The sequence below is a fragment of the Hemitrygon akajei genome, chromosome 5 (assembly GCF_048418815.1).
Source record: "Hemitrygon akajei chromosome 5, sHemAka1.3, whole genome shotgun sequence".
NCBI classification, from domain to species: domain Eukaryota; kingdom Metazoa; phylum Chordata; class Chondrichthyes; order Myliobatiformes; family Dasyatidae; genus Hemitrygon; species Hemitrygon akajei.
Window position 1 is genome coordinate 94,946,184 of NC_133128.1, and position 25,208 is coordinate 94,971,391.

General features: G+C 42.9%; 1 protein-coding gene across 5 annotated transcripts in view; it reads right to left on the bottom strand.

Moving 5' to 3' along the window:
- The window catches only part of LOC140728004 (BCLAF1 and THRAP3 family member 3-like), a 55,358-nt gene that overhangs the window by 27,076 nt on the left and 3,074 nt on the right, over positions 1 to 25,208 (bottom strand). For all 5 annotated transcript variants that reach the window (XM_073046086.1, XM_073046087.1, XM_073046084.1 and 2 more), the window contains exon 2: positions 23,880 to 23,941. In XM_073046086.1, coding sequence (XP_072902187.1) covers positions 23,880 to 23,923 — 44 coding nt within the window. In that variant the 5' untranslated portion in view covers positions 23,924 to 23,941. The remainder of the gene's footprint in view (positions 1 to 23,879; positions 23,942 to 25,208) is intronic.

Here is a 25,208-nt window from a genome sequence, read left to right on the forward strand (position 1 = left end):
TATATATTTGTTTGTTACCATATGGATTTAATTAAAAGTTAAAAAATCCTCACGTGTAATATCTTTCTGTGTAAATATCTCATATTACAACGTGGGACACCTGCGGCCAAAAATCCGGTGCGGCCTTTACAATTAAAAAATTGATTTTATTTCTAAAATTAGAGCCAGCGGCTTTTAATCAGGTGCGCTCTGTAGTCCGGAATCTACGGTAATCAACAAATGAAAAGAATATGGCACAGCTGTTAATCTGCTTAAAGCAGGCCATCCTCAAAAACTGACTGACAATGCAAGAAGGGCACTAGTTAAGGAGGCTACCAAGAGACCCATGATAACTCTGGAGGAGTTACAAGCTTCAGTGGCTAAGATGGGAGAGACTGCACATACAACAACTGTTACCCAAGTGCTTCACCAGACACAATTTTTTGGGAGCATGGCAAAGAGAAAGCCACTGTTGAAAAAATTTACATTAAATCTCAGCTAGAGTTTGCCAGAAGGCACGTGAGAGACTCTGAAATCAGCTGGAAGGTTCTGTGGTCTGGTGAAACCAAAACTGAGCCTTTTGGCCATCTGACTAAACCCACTATTTGGCACGTCAAACACCAGACATCATCAAAAACACACCATCCCTACCATGAAGCACAGTGGTGGCTGCGTCATGCTGTGGGGATGCTTCACTGAAGCAGGCCTTGTGAGGTTTATGAAGGTAGAGGGTAAAATGAATGCAGCAAAATACATGGAATTCCTGGAGGAAAACCTGAAAAGTCTGCAAGAGAACTGAGAGTTGGGAGTTAGTCTTCCAACAAAACAATGACCCAAGCCTAAAGCCAAAGCTACACAACAATGGATTAATGTCCTGGAGTAGCCAAGTCAGAGTCAAGACCTCAATCCAATTGAGAATATGTGGCTGGACTCGAAAAGGGCTGATCATTCGCATTCCCCATGCAATCTGACAGAGCTTGAGCAGTTTTGTAAAGAAGAATGGGGAAAAATTGCAGTGTCCAGATGTGCAAAGCTTATAGAGACCTATTTGCACAGACTCAAGGCTGTAATTGCTGCCAAGGGCACATTTACTAAATGCTGACTTGAAGGGGGTGAATGCTTATGCAGTCGATTTATTGTGTTTTATATCTGTAATTAATTTTGATCACTTTGTAGAGATCTGTTTTCACTTTGACACAGAGTATTTTTCTGTTGAGCAATGTCAAAAAAAGCCAAATTAAATCCACTATGATTCAATGTTGTAAAATAATAAATCATGAGAACTTCCAAGGGGGTTGAATACATTTTATAGGCACTGAACAGCTTTAAGCATTGGGCAACTAATGTCCTGAGCTGCATAAACTTCAATGGAAGTAATGGAGGAAAGGCCGATGACCTCAGGGCATGGAATTATGATATTACAGCCATTAGTGAACTTCGTTGCAGGACTGGCAGCTCAATATTCCAGGAGAGATTATATGAGGAGGGATGGAGTTACTAGTCAGGGAATTTATCACAGCAATACTCAGTCAGCACAGACTGAACTATGGGTAGAACTGAGGAATAAACAATGTATGACCACCAAATAGTCCATGGGATTTTGAGTAACAAATCTGTAGAGAGATAACAGACTGTTGCAAGAAACACAGGGGTTGCTATTGTAGGTGATTTTAACTTTTCAGATATTGACTGAACTCCCATACTGTAAAAAGACTAGAAGGACTAGAATCAGTATGAAGAAGTCCTGAGAGAGTGTGTGACACTCTCACGACTGGTCAGAACATGAAGGGATACAAGAAGAAGCCAGGAGACTAGAAAATCGGAGCAACCATGATAAAATGGCAGAGCTGACTCGATGGGTCAAATGGCCTAATTCTGCTCCTATATCTTATAGTCTTATGGATACTTGATCTGGTATTAGAGAATGAGACAGGACAGGTGACAGGAATTTGTGTATGGGAACACTTTGCATCTAGTGATCATAATGCCATTAGTTTCAAAGTAAATATGCTAATTCATATGCCAGATATTAGTTCATCAATATTGTACCTTCTTGGAATCAGAATATTATTTGGTCTTCACAGTAGCGTAGAGACTAGTGCGATACTATCACAGTTGGAGTTCGGAGTTCAAACTCAAGTGTCCTCCCTATGGGTATTCTCTGGTTTCCTCCCACAATCCAAAGACGTACCAGCTAAAAGGTTAATAGGTCATTGCAACTTATCCTGTGATTAGGTTTGGGTTAAATCAGAGGTTGCTGGACAGCACAGTTTGAAAGGCTGGAAGGACCTATTCCGCACTGTATCTCTAATGAATTATTGTCATGTGTACCAAGATGCGGTAAGAAGCTCCCTTTGCATATTGTTCATACAGATCAAGCAGCACATTGAAGTAGAGAGGAAACAACTCAAAGAAAGCAGAAGTAAACTTGGTAAACAGAAAAAATTTTAGTGGTAAGAAAATTGTTAAAGGATTTGGTGGATACTTTGTCCAGTTTATAGTAAAGTTACAAAAAGCATGGAAATAATGAGAAAACAATAGATTAGCAAGGAGAAAGATTTTTTTTATTTTATACACACACACTGTAACAAATATACTAACAAACTTAGCAGGATTAAAAGTTGATATATACCCTAGAACTAATTCTCTACATTCAAGTTTTTTTTTATAAATTGTGCCAAGAAATATCAGATAAATGTTCTATACTGTAGAATGATCCTTGCAGATTCAAGGAATAACTGCAGTATTCTGTGAAAGGGAAGAGAAAATTGGGTTATTTAGCCCAAATCATTACTGGGAAGATATTACACTTCGTCTGAAATGCAGTTGAACTACATTGTATTTTTTAAAATTGTTATTGATATGAAGGTTAGAAAGTTTATATCCGAATATCCCCCAGACAATTAACTGTGCAACAAATCCACAGTTCTACATGAAAAGCTAATGCATGCTAACATGACATTTTCTGATTGCATGTGAATCATGCCAGAAATCTGTGTCTTTACATTCCAAATCAAGCAGTGCACTTGAATGGCAAACCAAAAAATATTGCATTCTATATATATGTAATTCAGGAGGGAAGTAAACCATAGGATAATAATACATAGGAGCAGAATGAGGCCATTCAACCTATGGAATCTGCTCTGCCATTTGATTATGACTGATCTATTTCCCTCCCCACCTCATTCTCCTGTCTTCTCCCCATAACCTTTCACAACTTGACTTACCAAGAATCTATCAACCTCTGCCCGATGCCATCTGTGGCAATGAATTCCACAGATTCATCATCTTAAGCTACCAAAACATCTGATCTCCATTCTAACTAGATGCCACTTTACATTGAGTTTGTGCCCTCTGGTCCTAGACTCCCCCACATTAGGAATATTCTCTCCACATCCACTTTATCCAACCTTTCAACATTCAACAGGTTTCAATGAGACTTCCAACCCCTCACCCTACATTCTTCTAAATATCAGCAAGTACAGGCCCAGAGCCATCAAACACTCCTCATATGATAAGCTTTTCATACCCAGAATCATTTTCGTGAACATCCTTTGAACCCTCTCCAATGTCAGCACATCCCTTCTTAGATAAGGGGTCCAAAACTGCTCACAATACTCTGAGGCATCACCAGTGCCTTATAACGGCTCAGCATTACGTCCTTGTTTTTAAATTCTTGTCCTCTCAAGATGACTGCTAACGTTGCCTTTGCCTTCCTTCCCACTGACTCAACTTGCAAATTAACCTCCACGAGGATTACCAAGTCCCTTTGCACCTTTGATTTTTGAACTTTCTTCCCGTTTAGAAAAATAGTCTATGCTTTTATTCTTTCTGTCAACGTGCATGGCCAAACACTTCCTGATACTGTGTTGCATCTGCCATTTCATTGCCAATTCTCCTAATCTGCCCAAGCCCTTCTGCAGCCTCCCTGCTTCCTCTACACTACCTACTTATTGTCTGCAAACTTGGCCACAAAGTCATGAATTATGTCACCCAAATCATTGACATACAATGAAAAAACAAGTGGTCCCAACATGGTCCCTGCAGGACACCACTTGTCACCAACAGCCACAATCCCTTTATTTCCTCTCTTTGCCTCCTGCCAATCAGTGAATGCTCTATCCATGCTAGTATCTTTCCTGAAATATCACGGGCTCATATCTTGTAGCAGCCTCCAAGTACAACACCTTGTCAAAAGCCTTCTGAAAATCCGAGCACAGTACACAACATCCACTGACTCTCCTAAGTCTAGCCTGCTTGTTATTTCCTCAAGGAGTTCCAACAGATTTATCAGGTAAGATTTTCCCTCAAGGAAACCATGCTGACTTTACCAAGTCCCTCCAGGGGTCCCGAAACCTTATACTTAACAATTGACTCCAACATCTTACCACTCTTCCTTTCTTCTTGAAGAGTTAACTGACTTTTGCAATTTTTACTGCTCGGGAACAATGCCAGAATCCGTTGACTCTTGAAAGATCATTACTAATGTCTCCACAGTATCTTCAGCTACCTCTTTCAGAACCCTTTGGTGTAGCTCATCTGGTCCAGGTGACTTATCTACCTTCAGACCTTTCAGCTTCCCAAGCACCTTCTCCCTAGCAATAGCAACTTCACTCACCTCTGCCCCCTGATATTTTCAAACTTCTGGTATACTGCTAGGGTCTTCCACATTGAAGACTGATGCAAAATATTTATTCAGTCTGTACACCATTTCCTTGTTCCCCCATAACTACCTCTCCACCATCATTTTTAAGTAGTCTGATATCTACTCACACCTCTTTTACTCTTCATAAAGCTGAAAAAACCTTGTTGTATCCTCTTTGATATTATTGGCTTCAGGTTTCATCTTTTCCCTCCTTATGGCTTTTTCAGTTGTCTTCTGTTGGTTTTTAAAAGATTCCCAATCCTCTAAATTCCCACTAGCTTCTGCTCTATTATATGCCCTCGCTTTTGCTTTTATGTTGGCTTTCATTTCCCTTGTGTCATCCTGGCTTTAGAATATTACTTCTCTTTGGGATGTATCTATCCTGTACCTTCCGAGTTGCTCCCAGAAACCGCTGCCATTGTTGCTCTGCTAACATCCCTACTGATGTCCCCTTCCAATCAACATTGGCCAGCTCCTCTCTCATACCTCTGTAATTCCCTTTACTTCACTGTAATACTGATACATTTGACATTAGCTTCTCCCTTTAAAATTACAGGGAGATTTCTGTCATTTCTGTGAACAAGATGGCGGCACACATGGAGTGATAAGTGTATCTAGTGTTTGTTCTGTTTGTCCTAGACACATAACATACAGTCAGAATATGCTCGTTAACCTCAGGGCATACTATGTCGGAAAAACTGACAAGTTCTGGTATGACATGGACAGTTTACACCGCTACGGACTACTATCCGCTACCAAGCCAGTTGCTTCCCGAGGGAGGAGGAAGCGAAAGCGCTGTGAGAGAAGACAGAGGAGGGGTAAGAGGGCCGGCATCCATGCCAGGATAAAAGCTAACCCCACCAGGCCAGCGGTACCGTCCCTCCTGCTCTCAAATGTCCGCTCCATCGACAACAAGCTGGATGAGCTGCGTCTGCTGAGAGAAACACACAAGGAATTTAAAGACTGCTGTGTGTATGTCTTAACGGAATCCTGGCTCCACGACAACATACCGGACACGGCGATACAGCTAGAGGGAATGACATCGTTTCGTGTGGACAGAGAGGCAGCTAGCTCCGATAAGAGCCGAGGAGGAGGTCTGTGTATTTATATAAACAAAGACTGGTGTGTGAATGCTACAGTAGCTGCTAAACACTGCTCACCGCTGGCTGAATTTCTCATTGTGAAATGCCGGCCGTTCTGTCTGCCGAGGGAATTCACCATCATGCTTGTGGCAGCTGTTTACGTAGCTCCCAGTGCCAATGCTGAGGCTAATGCTAACGAAGCACTGGGAGGCCTACATGAAGCCATCAGTGAGCTACTGACTACATATCCTGACAGCCTTGTGGTGATTGATGGGGTCTTTAACCACACCAGCTTAAAGACTGTGTTCCCCAAATTCCTGCAATATGTGGATTTCAAAACCAGGGGAGACAACACACTGGACTTGGTTTATACAAACACACCACAGGCATACAAAGCAGCCCCCCGCCCCCATCTTGGCCACTCTGACCACATACCTGTCATGTTAACACCAGCATATAAACCACTGCTTAAACGTGTGAGAGCAGAGAAAAGACATAAGGGTCTGGCCAAAAGGAGCAGCCTCAGCACTACAAGACTGTTTTTTGCACACAGACTGGGACATATTCAAAACAGCAGCCTCCTATGATGACCATATAGACATTGAGGAGTATGCGGAGGCAGTAATCAGCTACATAGCCAAATGCACGGAGGATGTCACTGTGATGAAAACCTTCACCGCACGTGGTTATAAAAAGCCATGGATGACAACAGAGGTGCGTTCACTACTGAAGGCCCATGACACAGCCTACAGATCGGGGGACAGGAGTGCGCTTCGCTCAGCCAGGACTGTGCTTTCACTAGGGATCAGGAAAGGGAAAAGGGCCTACGCGGGCAAAATACATGGACACTTCTGTGACACAGGTGACACCAGACGGATGTGGCAAGGAATTAAAGCTCTGACAGACTACAAGATCAGGCAGAAAACTGATGACAGCGACACGTCTCTTCCTAACAGGCTTAACAAATTCTTTGCATGCTTCGATGCATCGAACACTACAGCAACGGGGAGAGCCAGTCCCTTCTTACCATCTGACCAGCCGGCTCCAATCATTGATTCAGAGCAAATACGGAGGACCCTTGCCAGGGTTAACACACGAAAAGCGGGAGGTCCCAGCAACATCCATGGATGTGTGCTCAAGGAATGTGCTGATGTATTAGCAGATGTCCTGACAGACATTTTCAACATCTCCCTTAGTCAAGCTATTGTCCCCAGATGCTTCAAAACCTCCACAATCATCCCTGTAACAAATAAATCAGTTGTAGCCTGTCTGAATGATTACTGTCCCGTCGCCCTGACCCCCATAGTGATGAAATGTTTTGAATGGCTTGTCAAGCCTCATATCACAGCCAGCCTCCCCTCATCGCTGGATCCTCTACAGTTTGCTTATCGTCCAAATCGCTCTACGGAGGACGCAATATCCATCACACTGCACACAGTTCTCTCTCACTTGGACAACAAAGACACTTATGCCAGAATCCTGTACATTGATTTCAGTTCAGTGTTCAATACCATCATCCTGCAGAGGTTAGTGGAGAAACTGCCGCTGCTTGGCCTTAACACTGCCATGTGTCGCTGGATTCTGGATTTCTTGACAGAGAGACCACAGTCAGTCCGTGTTGGCAGGAACATCTCTGACTCCATCACACTGAGCACTGGATCCCCACAAGGCTGTGTGCTTAGCCCATTGCTGTTTACGCTGCTAACACATGACTGTGCAGCCAGATTCAAGGGGAACCTGATCATTAAATTTGCTGATGATACCACAGTGGTGGGGCTCATCAGCAAAAATGATGAAACAATGTACAGGCAGGAGGTCAAACACCTAGAGAGCTGGTGCAGTGACAACAACTTGATGCTTAATGTCACCAAAACCAAGGAGATGATCGTTGATTTCAGACGGTCTCAGCCTGAGCACACACCTCTTAGCATCAGCAGCTCCACAGTGAAGAGAGTGGAAAACATCAAGTTCCTTGGGGTGCAGATCTCGGACAATCTCATCTGGTCCAGGAACACCACTGGGATTGTGAAACAAGCCCAGCAGAGATTGCACTTTATGAGGAAGCTTAAACAAGCATCACTCCCCACTAACATCTTAACTACATTCTACAGAGGTGTGGTTGAGAGTGTGCTGACCTTTTGCATCACAACCTGGTACTCCAGCTGCAGTGCTGCCGACAAAAAAGCCTTGCAGAGGGTGGTTAGGGGAGCAGAGAAGGTTATTGGGGTCTCCCTACCTTCTGCCCAAGACCTCTTTCAGAGTCGATGCTTCCAGAAGACACGATACATCATTAAAGATCCCTCACACCCTCTCCATGAATTCTGTTCTTCTGCCATCAGGTAAACTTTACAAGAGCATCAAAACTAAAACCACAAGGCTACTAAACAGCTTCCTCTCACAGGCAGTCAGACTGCTAAATAGCTGCTCTACCTGAATCTGCTTTGGACACTTTTAACTTGCACTGGACACTTATAAATTGTTTTTAACTGACATGTGGCTGTTGTGTTTTACTATTTATTGTTATGTTTATTATTTAGTGTTGTGTTTGTTATGATTGCACTGCTCCTGGGAAACACTGTCTCATTTTGCCCTGCAGAGCTGATGTACGATTAGAATGACAATAAAGTTTTTGAACCTTGAATATTATGATCGTGCTAACTGTTCCTTTATCTTAAGCTCTCTAATCAAATCTGGTTTATCACACGACACCCAATCCCCTAGTGGGCTCAACCACAAGCTGCTCTAAAAAGCCATTTCATAGGCATTCTACAAATTCTTTCTCAATTTTGCCCTTTTATCCCCAACAGTTCAAGCAAATCTGCCACAAGCACATGGGTCCCCTTCGGGTTTAGGTGAACCCATCCCTTTTGTACGGGTTACACTTTCCCCTGAAGAGACCCGATGTTCCAGATATTTGAAAACCCTGCTCCCTACACCAGTTCCTCAGCCACAGATTCACCTGCCAAATCATCCTATTCCTACCCTCACTGGCATGCGGCACAAGAAGCAATCCAGGGAGTACCACCCTAGAGGTTCTGTTTTTCAGTTCCCCAAATTCTCTCTTCAGTACCTCCTCCCTTTTCCTGCCTTTTTGCCAATATGTACAAGATTTCTGGCTGTGCACCCACCACTTTAGAATGCTGTGGACCCAATCTGAGATGTCCCTGATTATGGCATCCTGGGAGGCAATTTGCTATCTGGGTGTCTTTATCGCATCCACAGTATACTTCATGTCCACTCCTCTAACTATGAAATCCCCTGACATTACTGCAGTCCTCTTCTCCCTCCTCCTTACCTCCAGAGACCCAATTGCTGAGGCTTCCCTAGGTAGCTACCCCACCCCCCCCAAAAAAGTATCCAAAATGGTATGTTTACTATTAACGGTAACAATGACAGTGGTAATCTGTACTGGCTGCCCATTTCTTTTCCCTCTCCTGACAGTCAACCAGCAATTCAGGGGCAACTCCCTCCCTGTAGCTCCCATCTCAGCTCCTCAGTTTCCCATATGAGCCAAAGTTCATCAAGCTGCAGCTCTAGTAATCTCGTATCCAATGATGATAAGATGATTTTTAAACAAGCAAAATGAATACAGGAAGGAAATAGAGGGCTTAATAACATGGTGTCATGATAACCTTTCCCTCAAAGTCAGTGAGCAAAATAAAGTAGCTGGTCAGCAACTTCAGGAAAGGAGGGGGGGGGGGCACATGCTCCTGCATAAATCAAGTGTTGAGGTTGAGAAGGTTGAGAGCTTCAGTTACTAGGAGTGAACCATCAGACAGCCCATCCTGATTCAGTGACAGAGACACTATGGCCAAGAAAGCTCACGTCTACTTCTACTTCCTTGAGAAGCTAAATAAATCTGGCACATCCCACTGAAACTTCCTTAGAGCATCCTACCTGGCAACTGCATGAGACCACAAGAGCCTGCACATCACAGAAAGCAGTCTCCCCTCCAATGGACTCTCAATACTTCTCATTGCTTCAATAAAACAGGAAGCATAATTAAAGACCCCCTTCATCATCAGACCTGAAAGCACATGCTCAAGCATAATTCTACCCACTGGTATAAGTATATTGAATGGTTCCCTGGTATGGCAAGATGGACTCTTGACTTCACGATCTATGTTGTTATCACTTTGCACCTTGTTGTTTACCTGTACTGCACTTCACTGCTGTTACATGTTACAAACCCCATTTCCAGAAAAGTTGGGATATTTTCCAAAATGCAATAAAAACAAAAATCTGTGATGTTAATTCACGTGAACCTTTATTTAACTGACAAAAGTACAAAGAAAAGCTTTTCAATAGTTTTACTGACCAACTTAATTGTATTTTGTAAATATACACAAATTTAGAATTTGATGGCTGCAACACACTCAACAAAAGTTGGGACAGAGGCATGTTTACCATTGTGTTACATCACCTTTCCTTTTAATAACACTTTTTAATCGTTTTGGAACTGAGGATACTAATTGTAGTAGATTTGCAATTGGAAATTTTGTCCATTCTTGCTTGATATAAGACTTCAGCTGCTTAACAGTCCGTGGTCTCCGTTGTCTGATTCTCCTCTTATGATGCGCCATACATTTTCAATAGGAGATAGATCTGGACTGGCAGCAGGCCAGTCAAGCACATGGACTCTGTGTCTACAAAGCCACGCTGTTGTAGCCTGTGCAGAATGTGGTCTGGCATTGTCCTGCTGAAATAAGCATGGACGTCCTGGGAAGAGACGTCACCTTGATGGCAACATATGTCTCTCTAAAATCCTAATATACACCTCAGAGTCAATGGTACCTTCACATACATGCAACTCACCCATGCCGTGGGCACTGATGCACCCCCATACCATCACAGATGCTGGCTTTTGCACCTTTCACTGATAACAATCAGGATGGTCATTTTCATCTTTGGCACGGAGAACTCGACGCCCGTTTTTTCCGAAAACTAGCTGAAATGTGGACTCATCTGACCACAGCACACGGTTCCACAGTCTTTCGGTCCATCTGAGATGAGCTCGGGCCCAGAGAACTCGCCGGTGTTTCTGCATAGAGTTGATGTATGGCTTCCTCCTTGCGTAATACAGTTTCAAGTTGCATTTCTGGATGCAGCGATGGACTGTGTTAAGTGACAATGGTTTTCCGAAGTACTCCCGAGCCCAGGTGGCTATAATTGTCACAGTAGCATGACGGTTTCTTAGGCAGTGCCGCCAGAGGGCTCAAAGATCATGCGCATTCAACAGTGGTTTCCGACCTTGCCCTTTACGCACTGTAGATGTTGAAAGACCTAAATTCTCTGCAATCTTGCGTTGGGAAATGTTCCTTTTGAACTGACTAACAATTCTCTCACAAATTTTGGCACAAAGGGGTGAGCCACGACCCATCCTTGCTTGCAAAGACTGAGCCTTTGATGGACGCTACTTTTATACCCAGTCATGATACCTCACCTGCTACCAATTAGCCTGCTTAATGTGGAGTCTTCCAAACTGGTGTCACTTGAATATTCTGTGCACTTTTCAATCTTATTTTAATTCTGTCCCAGCTTTTGTTGAGTGTGTTGCTGCCATCAAATTCTAAATTTGTGTATATTTACAAAATACAATTAAGTTGGTTAGTAAAACTATTGAAAATCTTTTCTTTGTACTTTTGTCAGTTAAATAAGGGTTCGCGTGAATTAACATATCACAGATTTTTGTTTTTATTGCATTTTGGAAAATATCCCAACTTTTCTGGAAATGGGGTTTGTAATTGTTTTACCTTGTTCTACCAGTGTTCAATACCCCGTCTGATCTGTATGAACAGTACGGACAAGATTTTCACTGCACCTTGGTACATGTGACAATAATAAACCAATTCCAATAAGCTACAATACTGATGATTTAGTATCTATAAATAAGGTAACCAAAGGAGGTTCTACTTCTGATATAGTAATTGACGTGTGAAAGACATACCATGCAAGTTAAAATATTCATGAAATTCATTTCATGTTTCAGGAACTAGTAAACACCAAACTCATAATTTCAGTGTAAAGGCATTTTCTAACCCCATCAAAGGCAATCTCCCCTCTTTCACTGTCAAATATTTTACAATTTTTGAAATCATTAACCTCCTCTTGAGCTTCGCCAAGTTGAAACCGTTCCAGTGACTTTTCAATGATATTATTTTGGAAGCCTTTAGTTTAAATGACAAATTAGATGGTCCAAATTATACGACATTTTGCCTATTCAACAATTTATATAAACTATATTTCTATTTTCAAATGTATATCATTTGTGTTATGACTTTACCAACAATCAGAAGTTTAGCAAAATACCTTTCAGAGTCCTTATTTACCAATATCAGAATCTTGCTCATGACTGTTTGTTTCCATTTATTATTAATTTTTTTTTTACAAAATCCATCACTGAAATGCCCAAAGCATTCTGACCCTAATGCCCAAGTCTGTAACATAAATAATAATAGAACAGTCAACGTGACAGCTGAATGCAGTACCAGAATATCAAAACACACTGAAATTTATGAGTGGTTGATGATGAAACACAAGCTCAACAGAAACATTTTTTTTAAAAAGGTGTACAACATAGAGCTGTTGCCTGTAAAATACACAACTATTTGTAAAAGGTTTACACTGACTGCATCCACACCCATCCTTCTAACTAGATCATGTTTTTAAAAAACTGCAGATACTAGAAAACTGAAATAAAAACAGATAATGCTGAAAATTGTCAGCAAGTCAGACTGCACCTGCAAAGAGAAACAGATTTAACATTTTAGACAGGAGTTCTCTCATCAGGTTATTCTGGTGAGTGCTCATAGCAGGAATTAATTTTCTTTTTCCACAGTGGGTGCATGACCGAATAGGTGATCCAGCAATTGCCAACTCAATGGTACAGAGGTTGAATTTTTCAGTTTCAGTTAACCTTTGCTTCCCATGTCCCCCACTCCCCTTCCAATTCTCCCATCTGTTTGTTTTCTCATATCTCTCCTCCTCCAGCTGCAACCACCTCCTCATTGTCCATCATTCTCCCATCTTTGTTCCTTTTCTCATATCACTTATCACCCACTAGCATCTGCATCTACCATTGAGTAAAAGAAAATTACCTCTGAAATCACCCCTATACCTTCATCCAAACACCTTAAAAGTTATGTCCCCTTGTATTAGCCATTTCCATCCTGGAGAAAAGTCTCTGGCTGTTCACTTGATTTATGCCTCATCTTCTACACGCTATGATATCACCTCACGCCCTCCTTCGCTCCAAAGAGATGCACAATCTATCATAAGACATGCTCGCTAATCCAGACAGCATGGTGGTAGACCATTTCTGTGCCCTCTCTACAGCTTCCAAGTCCTTCGTATAAGGAGGCAAGCAGAATTGTATAAATATTCTATGTGATCTAAACAGAATTTTATAGATCTGCAATATTACATCATGGTTCTTGAAATTAATCCTCCAACTAATGAAGGCCAATGCATGATATACCTTAACCACCTTATCAACTTGCACAGTAATGTTTACAGATCAATGGACATGAAATGTGATCCCTCTGTTCCTCCACAATGCTAAGAATCCTGTCACTATATTGCCTTCAATTTTTACCTTCCAAAGTGCAGCACTACACACTTTTCCAGATTGAAATCCATCTGCCACTTCTCAACACAGTTCTGCATCCTATCAATGTACATTTGTAACCTATCAACCTTCAACACTATCAACAGCATTGCAAACCTTCACACCATCTGAAGACTTCTAACCCACCCATCAACTTCCTCAACAGAACATTTGCTAAAACAAAAGGAGCTGGGGGGGGGGGGGGGGTGAGAGGACAGATCCCTGTGGAACACCATTGGTCATTGCACTCTATCTGCCACTCCTCATCTTCTGTAGGCAAGCCAATACTGTATCCACACAGCAAAGTGTCTCTGGGTCCCTACCATGAATAGGTTTCTGAATAAACCTACCATGAGGAACCTTGTCAAATGCTTCATTAAAATCCATGTACTCCACATCAACTGCTCTGCTTTCAATGTTTTCTCAATTCCAAAGAATTCAATCAAGCTAGTGAAACACAAACCTGCCTCTCACAAAGCCATGTTGACTATCCCTAATCATAGTATGCTTCTCCAAATGCTCACAAACCCTGTCCCTAAGAATCCACTCCAATGGTTTGCCCACTACTGACAAAAGACTGGTCTATAGTTCCCTGGATTATCACCATTACCTACTTGAACAAAGGAATAACATTTGCCACTCTCCAACCCTTTGTCACTACAGTTATAGCCAGTGAGGATGCAAAGTTCATACCAAAGGCGCCGCAATCTCTTCCCTCACTTCCTGGGATATATAGCACATCTTTCTTAGGATCGATATTGTTCAGTATATCAGCCCATTCAATGCTCACGACACATTCGTCACGGTCCCTTTCACTGGTGAATACCGAGGTAGTCATTAAGAACCGCCCCTACCTCTAACACCTAATCAATAATACCCTCACTCTAGTCATCCACTTGTTCTTCACTTATGTGTAGAATGCCATGGAGTTTTCCTTAACCCTACTTGCCAAAGCCTTCTCATGCTCCCTTCTAGCTCTAAGACAATTCTTCAGCTCCTTCCTAGATACCTTGTAATTTTCAATGAGCACTGTCTGATTCTTGCTTCTTAAACCTTAAGCAATCTTTCTTCCTCTTGACAAGATGTTCCATCCTACCATCCTTTTCCCTACTTCAATGGAAAAAACCTATCCAAAACCCCATGCAAGGGTTCTTTAACAGCTTTCACATTTCTGTTGTGCACTTCCCTGAGTACATCTGGTCTCAACTTATGCTCCCAAGTCCCTGTCTAATAGCATCACCATTTGTCTTCCCCTAATTAAATACTTTATCTTACGGTCTGCTCCTATCCCTCTCCAAGTCTGTGGCAGAGCTTGGAATTGTGGTCAGTGTCTCTGAAATGCTCACCTGCTGAGAGATATGTCACCAACTTGGGTTCATTGCCTAGCACCAAATCCAGCATGGGCTCTCCTGGTAGTCAGCCCAGAGAGCATGGGCTTGACTATGTCAGGAATCCTTCCTGTTCACACAGAACAAATTCCAACCCATCTGACCCTTTGTACTGAGGAGGTATCGATCAATATTAGGGAAGTTGAAGTCACCCATGAAAATAACCCTGTTAATTTTACACATGCCCAAAACTTGCCTCCCAAACGGCTTCTCAGTGTCTGTGTTATTTGGGGGGGGGGGGGGGGGAGGAGAAGAGCAGGGGATGAGTTAATAGAATATTCTCAATAGAACATAGAATAGTACAGCACATTACAGGCCCTTCGGCCCACAATGTTGTGCTGACCCTCAAACCCTGCCTCCAATATAACCCCCCCCACCTTAAATTCCTCCATATACTTGTCTAGTAGTGTCTTAAACTTCACTAGTGTATCTGCCTCCACCACTGACTCAGGCAGTGCATTCCACGCACCAACCACTCTGAGTAAAAAACCTTCCTCTAATATCCCCCTTGAACTTCCATCTCCTTACCTTAAAGCCATGTCCTCTTGTACTGAGCAGTGGTGCCCTGGAGAAGAGGTGCTGGCTATCCACTCTATCTATTCCTCTTAATATCTTGTACACCTCTATCATGCCTCCTCTCATCCTCCTTCTCGCCAAAGAGTAAAGCCCTAGCTCCCTTAATCTCTGATCATGATCCATACTCACTAAACCAGGCAGCATCCTGGTGAATCTCCTCTCTACCCTTTCCAATGCTTCCACATCCTTCCTATAGTGAGGCGACCAGAACTTGACACAGTAAGTGTGGTCTAACCAGAGTTTTATAGAGCTGAATCATTACATCGTGACTCTTAAACACTATCCTTCGACTTATGAAAGCTAACATCCCATAAGCTTTCTAACTACCCTATCTACCTGTGAGGCAACTTTCAGGGATCTGTGGACATGTACCCCCAGATCCCTCTGCTCCTCTACACTACCAAGTATCCTGCCATTTACTTTGTACTCTGCCTTGGAGTTTGTCCTTCCAAAGTGTACCACCTCACACTTCTCCGGGTTGAACTCCATCTGCCACTTCTCAGCCCACTTCTGCATCCTATCAATGTTTCTCTGCAATCTTCAACAATCCTCTACACTATCTACAACACCACCAACCTTTGTGTCATCTGCAAACTTGCCAACCCACCCTTCTACCCCCACATCCAGGTCATTAATAAAAACCACAAAAAGTAGAGGTCCCAGAACAGATCCTTGTGGGACACCACTAGTCACAACCCTCCAATCTGAATGTACTCCTTCCACCACGACCCTCTGCCTTCTGCAGGCAAGCCAATTCTGAATCCACCTGGCCAAACTTCCCTGGATCCCATGCCTTCTGACTTTCTTAATAAGACTACCATGTGGAACCTTGTCAAATGCCTTACTAAAATCTATGTAGATCACATCCACTGCACTACCCTCATCTATATGCCTGGTTACCTCCTCAAAGATAGATAGATAGATACTTTATTCATCCCCATGGGGAAATTCAACTTTTTTTTCCAATGTCCCATACACTTGTTGTAGCAAAACTAATTACATACAATACTTAACTCAGTAAAAAATATGATATACATCTAAATCACTATCTCAAAAAGCATTAATAATAGCTTTTAAAAAGTTCTTAAGTCCTGGCGGTAGAATTGTAAAGCCTAATGGCATTGGGGAGTATTGACCTCTTCATCCTGTCTGAGGAGCATTGCATCGATAGTAACCTGTCGCTGAAACTGCTTCTCTGTCTCTGGATGGTGCTATGTAGAGGATGTTCAGAGTTTTCCATAATTGACCGTAGCCTACTCAGCGCCCTTCGCTCAGCTACCGATGTTAAACTCTCCAGTACTTTGCCCACGACAGAGCCCGCCTTCCTTACCAGCTTATTAAGACGTGAGGCGTCCCTCTTCTTAATGCTTCCTCCCCAACACGCCACCACAAAGAAGAGGGCGCTCTCCACAACTGACCTATAGAACATCTTCAGCATCTCACTACAGACATTGAATGACGCCAACCTTCTTAGGAAGTACAGTCGACTCTGTGCCTTCCTGCACAAGGCATCTGTGTTGGCAGTCCAGTCTAGCTTCTCGTCTAACTGTACTCCCAGATACTTGTAGGTCTTAACCTGCTCCACACATTCTCCATTAATGATCACTGGCTCCATATGAGGCCTAGATCTCCTAAAGTCCACCACCATCTCCTTGGTCCTGGTGATATTGAGACGCAGGTAGAACTCTATCAAGCTTCTTAGACACGATCTGCCCTTCACAAAGCCATGCTGACTGTCCCTGATCAGACCATGATTCTCTAAATGCCCATAGATCCTATCTCTAAGAATCTTTTCCAACAGCTTTCCCAACACAGAAAGACAGAAGACAGACAGACATACTTTATTGATCCCGAGGGAAATTGGGTTTCGTTACAGTCGCACCAACCAAGAATAGTGCAGAAATATAGCAATATAAAACCATGAATAAGTAAGTAAATAATGCCAAGTGGAAATTAGTCCAGGACCAGCCTATTGGCTCAGGGTGTCTGACACTCCGAGGGAGGAGTTGTAAAGTTTGATGGCCACAGGCAGGAATGACTTCCTATGACGCTTAGTGTTGCATCTCGGTGGAATGAGTCTCTGGCTGAATGTACTCCTGTGCCTAACCAGTACATGATGAAGTGGATGGGAGACATTGTCCAAGATGGCATGCAACTCACTGGTCTATAATTACCTGGACTATCCCTACTACCTTTTTCAAACAAGGGGACAACATTCGACTCCCTCCAATCCTCCGGTACCATTCCCGTGGACAACGAGGACATAAAGATCCTAGCCAGAGGCTCAGCAATCTTTTCCCTCGCCTCATGGAGCAGCCTGGGGATTATTCCGTCAGGCCCCAGGGACTTATCCATCCTAATGTATTTTAACAACTCCAACACCTCCTCTCCGTTAATATCTACAACCTCACTCATACTGTCCTCACTGTCATCAAGTTCCCTCTCAGTAGTGAATACCGAAGAAAGGTATTCGTTGAGGACCTCGCTCACTTCCACAGCCTCCAGGCACATCTTCCCACTTTTATCTCTAATCGGTCCTACCTTCACTCCTGTCATCTTTTTGTTCTTCACATAATTGAAGAATGCCTTGGGGTTTTCCTTTACCCTACTCGCCAAGGCCTTCTCATGCCCCCTTCTTGCTCTGCTCAGCCCCTTCTTAAGCTACTTTCTTGCTACCCTATATTCCTCAATAGACAAATCTGATCCTTGCTTCCTAAACCTCATGTATGTTGCATTCTTCCACCTGACTAGATTTTCCACCTCACTTGTCACCCATGGTTCCTTCACCCTATAATTCTTTATCTTCCTCACCACGACAAATTTATCCCTAACATCCTGCAAGAGATCCTTAAACATCGACCACATGTCCATAGTACATTTCCCTGCAAAAACATCATTCCAATTCACTCCTGCAAGTTCTAGCCTTATTGCCTCATAATTTGCCCTTCCCCAATTAAAAATTTTCCTGTCCTCTCTAATTCTATCCTTTTCCATGATAATGCTAAAGGCCAGGGAGCGGTGGTAACTGTCCCCCAGATCTCACTCACTGAGAGATCTGTGACCTGACCCGATTCGTTACCTAATACTAGATCTAGTATGGCATTCCCCCTAGTCAGCCTGTCAACATACTGTGACAGGAATCTGTCCTGGACACACTTAACAAACTCTGCCCCATCTAAACCCTTGGAACTAATCAGGTGCCAATCAATATTAGGGAAGTTAAAGTCACCCATGATAACAACCCTGTTATTTTTGCACCTTTCCAAAATCTGCCTCCCAATCTGCTCCTCGGTATTTCTGCTGCCACCAGGGGGCCTATAGAATACCCCCAATAGAGTAACTGCTCCCTTCCTGTTCCTGACTTCCACCCACACTGACTCAAAAGAGGATCCTGCTACATTACCCACCCTTTCTGTAGCTGTAATAGTATCCCTGACCAGTAATGCCACCCCTCTTCCCCTTTTCCCCCCTCGCTATCCCTTTTAAAGCACTGAAATTGCTTTATTGAGAATCCATTCCTGCCCTGGTGCCAGCCAAATCTCTGTAATGGCCACTACATCATAATTCCATATATGTATCTAAGCTCTCAGTTTATCACCTTTGTTCCTGATGCTTCTTGCATTGAAGTACACACATGTCAGCCCTTCTACCTTACTACCTTTACACCCTTTATTCTGCTTCTCTTTCCTCAAAGCCTCTCTATATGTTAGATCTGGCTTTACTCCATGCACTTCTTTCACTGCTCTATCGCTCCGGGTCCCACACCCCTTGCAAATTAGTTTAAACCCTCCCGAACCATGCTAGCAAACCTACCTGCAAGGACATTGCTCTCCCTCGAGTTCAGGTGCAACCCATCCAATCTGTACAGGTCCCACCTTCCCCAGAAGAGATCCCAATGATCCAAAACTCTAAAACCCTGCCCCCTGCACCAACTCCTCAGCCACACATTCAACTGCCATCTCCTCCAATTCTTACCATCACTATCATGTAGCACTGGCAGCAATCCTGAGAACGCCACCCTTAAGGTCTTGTTATTCAGCCTTCTGCCTAGTTCCCAAAACTCACACTTCAGGACCTCATCCCTCTTCCTGCCTATGTCGTTGGTACCAACATGTATCATGACTTCTGGTTGCTTTCCCTCTCGTACCAGGATGTCGTGCACCCGGTCAGAGACATCCCAGACCCTGGCATCCGGGAGGCAACAAACCATGCGGGTGTCCTTCTCACGTCCACAAAATCTCCTGTCTGCTCCTGACTATAGAGTCTCCAATGATGACAGCTCTCCTCTTCTCCATCCCATCATTCTGCACCACAGGGTCAGACTCAGTGCTAGAGGCCCTGCCACCGTGGCTCACACCTGGTCGGTCGTCCCTGCCAACAGTATCCAGGACAGTAAACTTATTATTCATGGGAATGGCTACAGGGGTGCTCTGCACTACCTGTCTACTCACCTTCGCTTTCCCCCCTCTGACTGTCACCCAACAACCTGCTTCCGACAGCCTAGGTGTGACTAGCTCCCTGTAGCTCTCATCTGTGATTGTCTCATTCTCTCTTATGAGTCTAAGGTCATCCAGCTGCTGCTCCAGATTCCTGACACGGTCTTCCAGATCGCCCAGCCGTATGCACCTGGCAGATGTGACTCTGCGAGAGAGGGGAGTTCCCCCAAGACTGCCACATCTCACAGGAGAGGCACATCACCTTCTCAGGAGGCATTGTAAAGACCAACTGGGAACAAACTCGTCCTCCGCCTCTCAAGTCAAAGCCTCAAAGCTCCACTCCTTCACTGGCCGCTCCGCTTGAGCAACCCCTCTATTTGTTTGAGCTTTTCAAACTGCTTGGTCACCTGACCTCCACTGCCCAGTCAGTTGCTTTCTGCTGAGTCTGAGCTATTCAAATCTTGATTGTCTAATCAACAGCTTTCTGCTGAGCTATTCAAATCTTGATTTGACTTGATTGCACAGTCCAACAGCCAAAACTGCCAGAATCTCTCGAGTCAAAGCTCCTCTCCTTCACTGGCCGCTTTCCACTTTTTTTTTAAAGTGATGCTCCCTTCCTGTTTCAGACTTCCAGCCACACTGACTTAGTAGATAATCCCTTCAGCATGTCCTCACTTTCTAGAGCTACAATACTATCTCTGACCAGCAATGCCACAACCACCCTCTCACCACTTTGACTTCTCTGCTTATCCCTTTTGAAAAAGCTAAACCTGGAATATCCAGCAGCTATTGCTCTGTAATGGCCACCACACTGTAGTTCCATATCTGGATTCATAGTACAATTACATCACCCTTGATCCTGATACTATTTGCATTAAAATACATACACACACACACACACTAGCCCATGTAACTGACAGCAAGTATGCCCTTTCCACTTCCTTCCTCAATGTCTCGCTACACACTGCATCTACCTTTACACCAACTGCCCTATCTCTCTGGTTCTAATCCCCATCACACTAGTTTAAACACTCCCCAACAGTTCTAGCAAACCTACCCCCAAGGATATTGGTCACTCTCGAGTTCAGGTGCAAGCCATTCCTTTTGTATAGATCATACCTTCCCCAGATGAGATCGCAATGATCCACAAACCCTGCCCCTTACATCAATTCTTCAGCCACACATGCCAAATCACCTATTCTTACCCTCACTGCATATGGCATAGGCAGTAATCCAGAGATTTACCACCCTTGAGATCTTGCTTTAGTACCCAACTCCCTAAATTCTGTCTTTGTGATCTCATTCCTTTTCCTATCTATCCCATGTCATTGGCACCAATATGTACCACAACTTCACCCGCCCCTTAAGAACACTGTGGGCCCAAGCTGAAACATCCCAGGCACTACACATGAGAGGCTACACACTATCTAGTATTCCACGTCCTGTTTGCTCCTGTAACTATTGAATCCCTATCACCATCACTGTTTTCTCCCCACTTCCCTTATGAACCACAGAGCCCAGCTCAGTGCCAGACCTGGTAGTTGCTATGGCTTTTCCGTTAGGGCGTCCCCACCAACATGATCCAATGTGGTATACCTTTTACTGAGGGGGAATGGCAGCAGTACTATGTGCTATCTACCTACTCCCTTTCCCTCTCATAAGTCACCCAGCTACCTTCCTCCTGCAACTCCAATATGACTATCTTCCTGTAGCTCTTATCTATCACCTCCTTTTGCTCCTGCATGAGCAGAAATTGACTGAACATTCTTCCCCCACCTTCCCTCCCTCCAGAAATTTTGCAGCTCACGTTTTTAGTCCTGGCTTTCTTTCCACATAAGCGGCCCTTCCTGCTGTTTTTCCAGCAGTTTTTGCTTTTGCTTGTCTTAAACACAATGCTGAAAACTTTATCCCACTAGCATCATTCTGGAGTTAGTTAATTTCAAATCTTGAGCCAGCAGTGTTCGTTACTGACATCAGGTGAAGGAATATCCTCCAATTTTCAGAAGTACACAACAATATTTATCCACTTCTTAGAAATGCAAAGCAGCTAGTTCCTTACAAGTAAATGCAGACATTTCAGTCTAACTTCTGTCATACCTCCCAACAGACCACTACCCCTCATCTGGCACTTTCTCCTACAAACACAGGAGTTGCAACACCTATCCCAACCCTGTTTATTACATTCTTTGTTCATGACGTAACCTCTTCTACCTCACCAAGTGTAGGCTGGGGGCAATCCCTTTACTGAGCACCTTCAAAAGCCACCATAATATACGAGTTACCCTCCCATGCTGACCTGCCTGTCCAACATCTCCATTGTTGGGGTCTGGTTAAGTGCAAACCAGAAATGTCTTCAAACCCCATAGGCATTGAATTTTCCAATTACAGGTAACACCTCCCCAACACATTTCTTACTCTCTCTTGATTTGCCTCAAACCTCTCTTCCTTAAGCAGTGGCCCCCTTCATCTGGTTCCAGAACCTGCAGCCTTTTATTGTCTCAACTTATCTTCCTGCTTGTGTCTACATTCACCACCTCTTCTCCCATCATGCCTCCTTATCTGCTTCCATCAACCCTCCTACTCATCTCTTTACACCAGCTATCACCACTCCACCCCCAGTACACTAATCCTGATGCTTGATGCTAAACATTGGCTAACACTGTCTTCACAAATTCTGCCTGACCTACTGAGTACCACCTACAGATTTTTTTTAGTTCCAGATAACAGCATCAGTAATCCCTTATGTTTCCATTTTAATCAAATTTATTGGCGTATAAATAAAGTAGATAATTCACAAGTTTTTGTGGATTATAACACTGTACTGTCACTTGTATCCTTAATCATCTTAGAGCAAATCCATGCTGTCTAATTTACTTCTGCATTGGATCCCTACTCTGTTCTCAACATCAACCATGTACTTCCAAAACAAATCTGTTATCACAATGAAAACCAGATGAATTATTTGTTTCCCTCTAGGCATTCCCAAAACTGAATAAATGACACACGTTGAAAAACTGACAGTTATATAGAAAGATCTGAAATGCCATGTAGCAATAACAAGTAACCTTGATCTAGATTGAATCCTTTCCCAAGAATTCAGGCAACTAGTAGAAAGATTATGGTTTTAGACAGATGGAATACTGAATGGAAAATGACCCAAGAATCCAAAAGGTCTCCTGACATTTATATTTTCTGCTCCTTTGTAATAAATCAAATAAATGCGGCCAACATACTTGATAGAACAAAGATATTCAGAAACATACAAAATATCAAATATCAAAAATAAAATGTAAATGGGGAGCACAAATGTATGACATCCAACATCACTTTACTTCAACTTCCTGTTAATACACAGTTTCTAATGAGCTGCCATCCAATGCAGCCAAGGAAGTTGCCAGATGTAACAATTCTTCTTGCCACTGGATCCTGACTTCTGAGGCCGAGAGTGTGAGATCATCTCTGTGCAAGGCTTTTCCACTTTAATACCTTTGATGCACTGGTTACATTGTGCAAAAAAGGTTGGCTGGTGGCGCAGTGAGATCAGTGGCGGTCTCGAGAAAGGAGGTTCCTGAGTTCGATCCAGTGACAGACTGCCCCCCCCCCCCCCCCAAGTATGCTCTCCATCCGTGCCGGGTTGATGTCGAGTTTGCAACTCTGCATCGCAAAAGAACACTGCCACCCTGCACAATGTTGTGTGTGAGTGCGTGTAAATGAGCTACAGTTTAGTTGAAGTTATACAAAGAATTAGCCAAATATCATTGGGTTCACAACTTAGCTGTTCACATTGTAGCAGTATTTGCTGTTTAAATAGTACAGCTATAAAAGAGGCAACACAAAAAATAATTTGATCAGCAGGTTCAGTCATCTACAGAAACAATACAATTATCTTTTCATTATTTTATTAAAGAACACTGCTCAAAACATCTACTGCCATTCCCCCTCAATAACATCTATATCACATTGGATACTGTTGGCGGGGATGGCTTAACAGGGGAAGTACATTGCACACTGTACTTCTGAAAATGGAAGGATAATAAGACATTATTTTATTGAAAAGAACTAAAAGAATTGCTGTACTCAATTTTATATTAAGTTCTATCCAGTCAGTTTTATAATCTTTTGAGAAGGGTGGACCAACTGCATTTTCAAAATGCTTAAATCTCTTACCTGTGCTTCCATCTTGGGGATCTTGACCTTGAGCGAACCATCATGCCTGGCAATAAGGAACCCTGTGATTAAGATAAAACATACGATGCTCCATATTATAATCAAACAAATATTTAGCAACGTTTGGAAATCAAGTTTGCTAAGTACTTATTATCTTATGCTTTCACAGAAATGAATTTCGGAACAGAAAGGAATAGGAAATTTATTGACATTTGCAACTGTATGGGATTTTCCCCTTTAGGGTGATAATTAACATCACTTCACACATCCAAAATTCAATAAAAATCATTGGAAATGATAGCAATAATGCCAAGCTCAACACACAAGCACACGTGTTGGATATAGAGACGATATTGTCTGTAAGGTTCTTCAGAAAGTCAAGAATGATACACAAATCTTATGGTTACAGTTACTTTATTGAATATTCAAAGTGTAGGGTAAACATTTTGAACAAGAACAGTCTTGATTTACAGTCTTATGGCCTATCAAGCTTATAGACAAAAATTTAAAATTCCTAAGAGCTTCTACAGGTATATTAAGAGCAAAAGGTTAGTAAGGGATAAAACTGGTCCTCTTGAAGATCAGAGTGGTTAACTATGTATGGAACCAAAAGAAATGGGGGAAGATCTTAAATGGTTTTTTTGCATCTGTATTTACTAAGGAAACTGGCAAGGAGTCTACGGAAATAAGGCAAACAAGCAGTGAGGTCATGGAACATATACAGATTAAAGAGGAGGTGCTTGCTGTCTTGAGGCAAATCAGAGTAGATAAATCCCCAGGACCTGACAGAGTATTCCCTCGGACATTGAAGGAAGCTAATGTTGAAATTGCAGGGGCCCTGGCAGATATATTTAAAATGTTGGTATCCACATGTAAGGTACCGGAGGATTGGAGGATAGCTCATGTTGTTTTGTTGTTTAAAAAAGGCTCTAAAAGTAATCCAGGAAATTACAAGGAATTACTAAGAGATAGGATCTACAAGTATTTGGATAAACAGGGACTTATTAGGGTGAGTCAACATGGCTTTGTGCGTGGTAGGTCATGTTTAACCAATCTATTAAGAGTTTTTCGAGGAGGTTACCAAGGAAGTGGATGAAGGGAAGGCAGTGGATGTTGTCTACATGGACTTCAGTAAGGTCTTTGACAAGGTCCCACATGGAAGGTTAGTTAGGAAGATTCAGTCGCTAGGTATACATGGTGAGGTAGTAAATTGGATTAGACATTGGCTGAATGGGAGAAGCTAGAGAGTGGTAGTGGAGGATTGCTTCTCTGAGTGGTGGCCTGTGACTAGTGGTGTGCCACAGGGATCAGTGCTGGGTCCATTGTTAT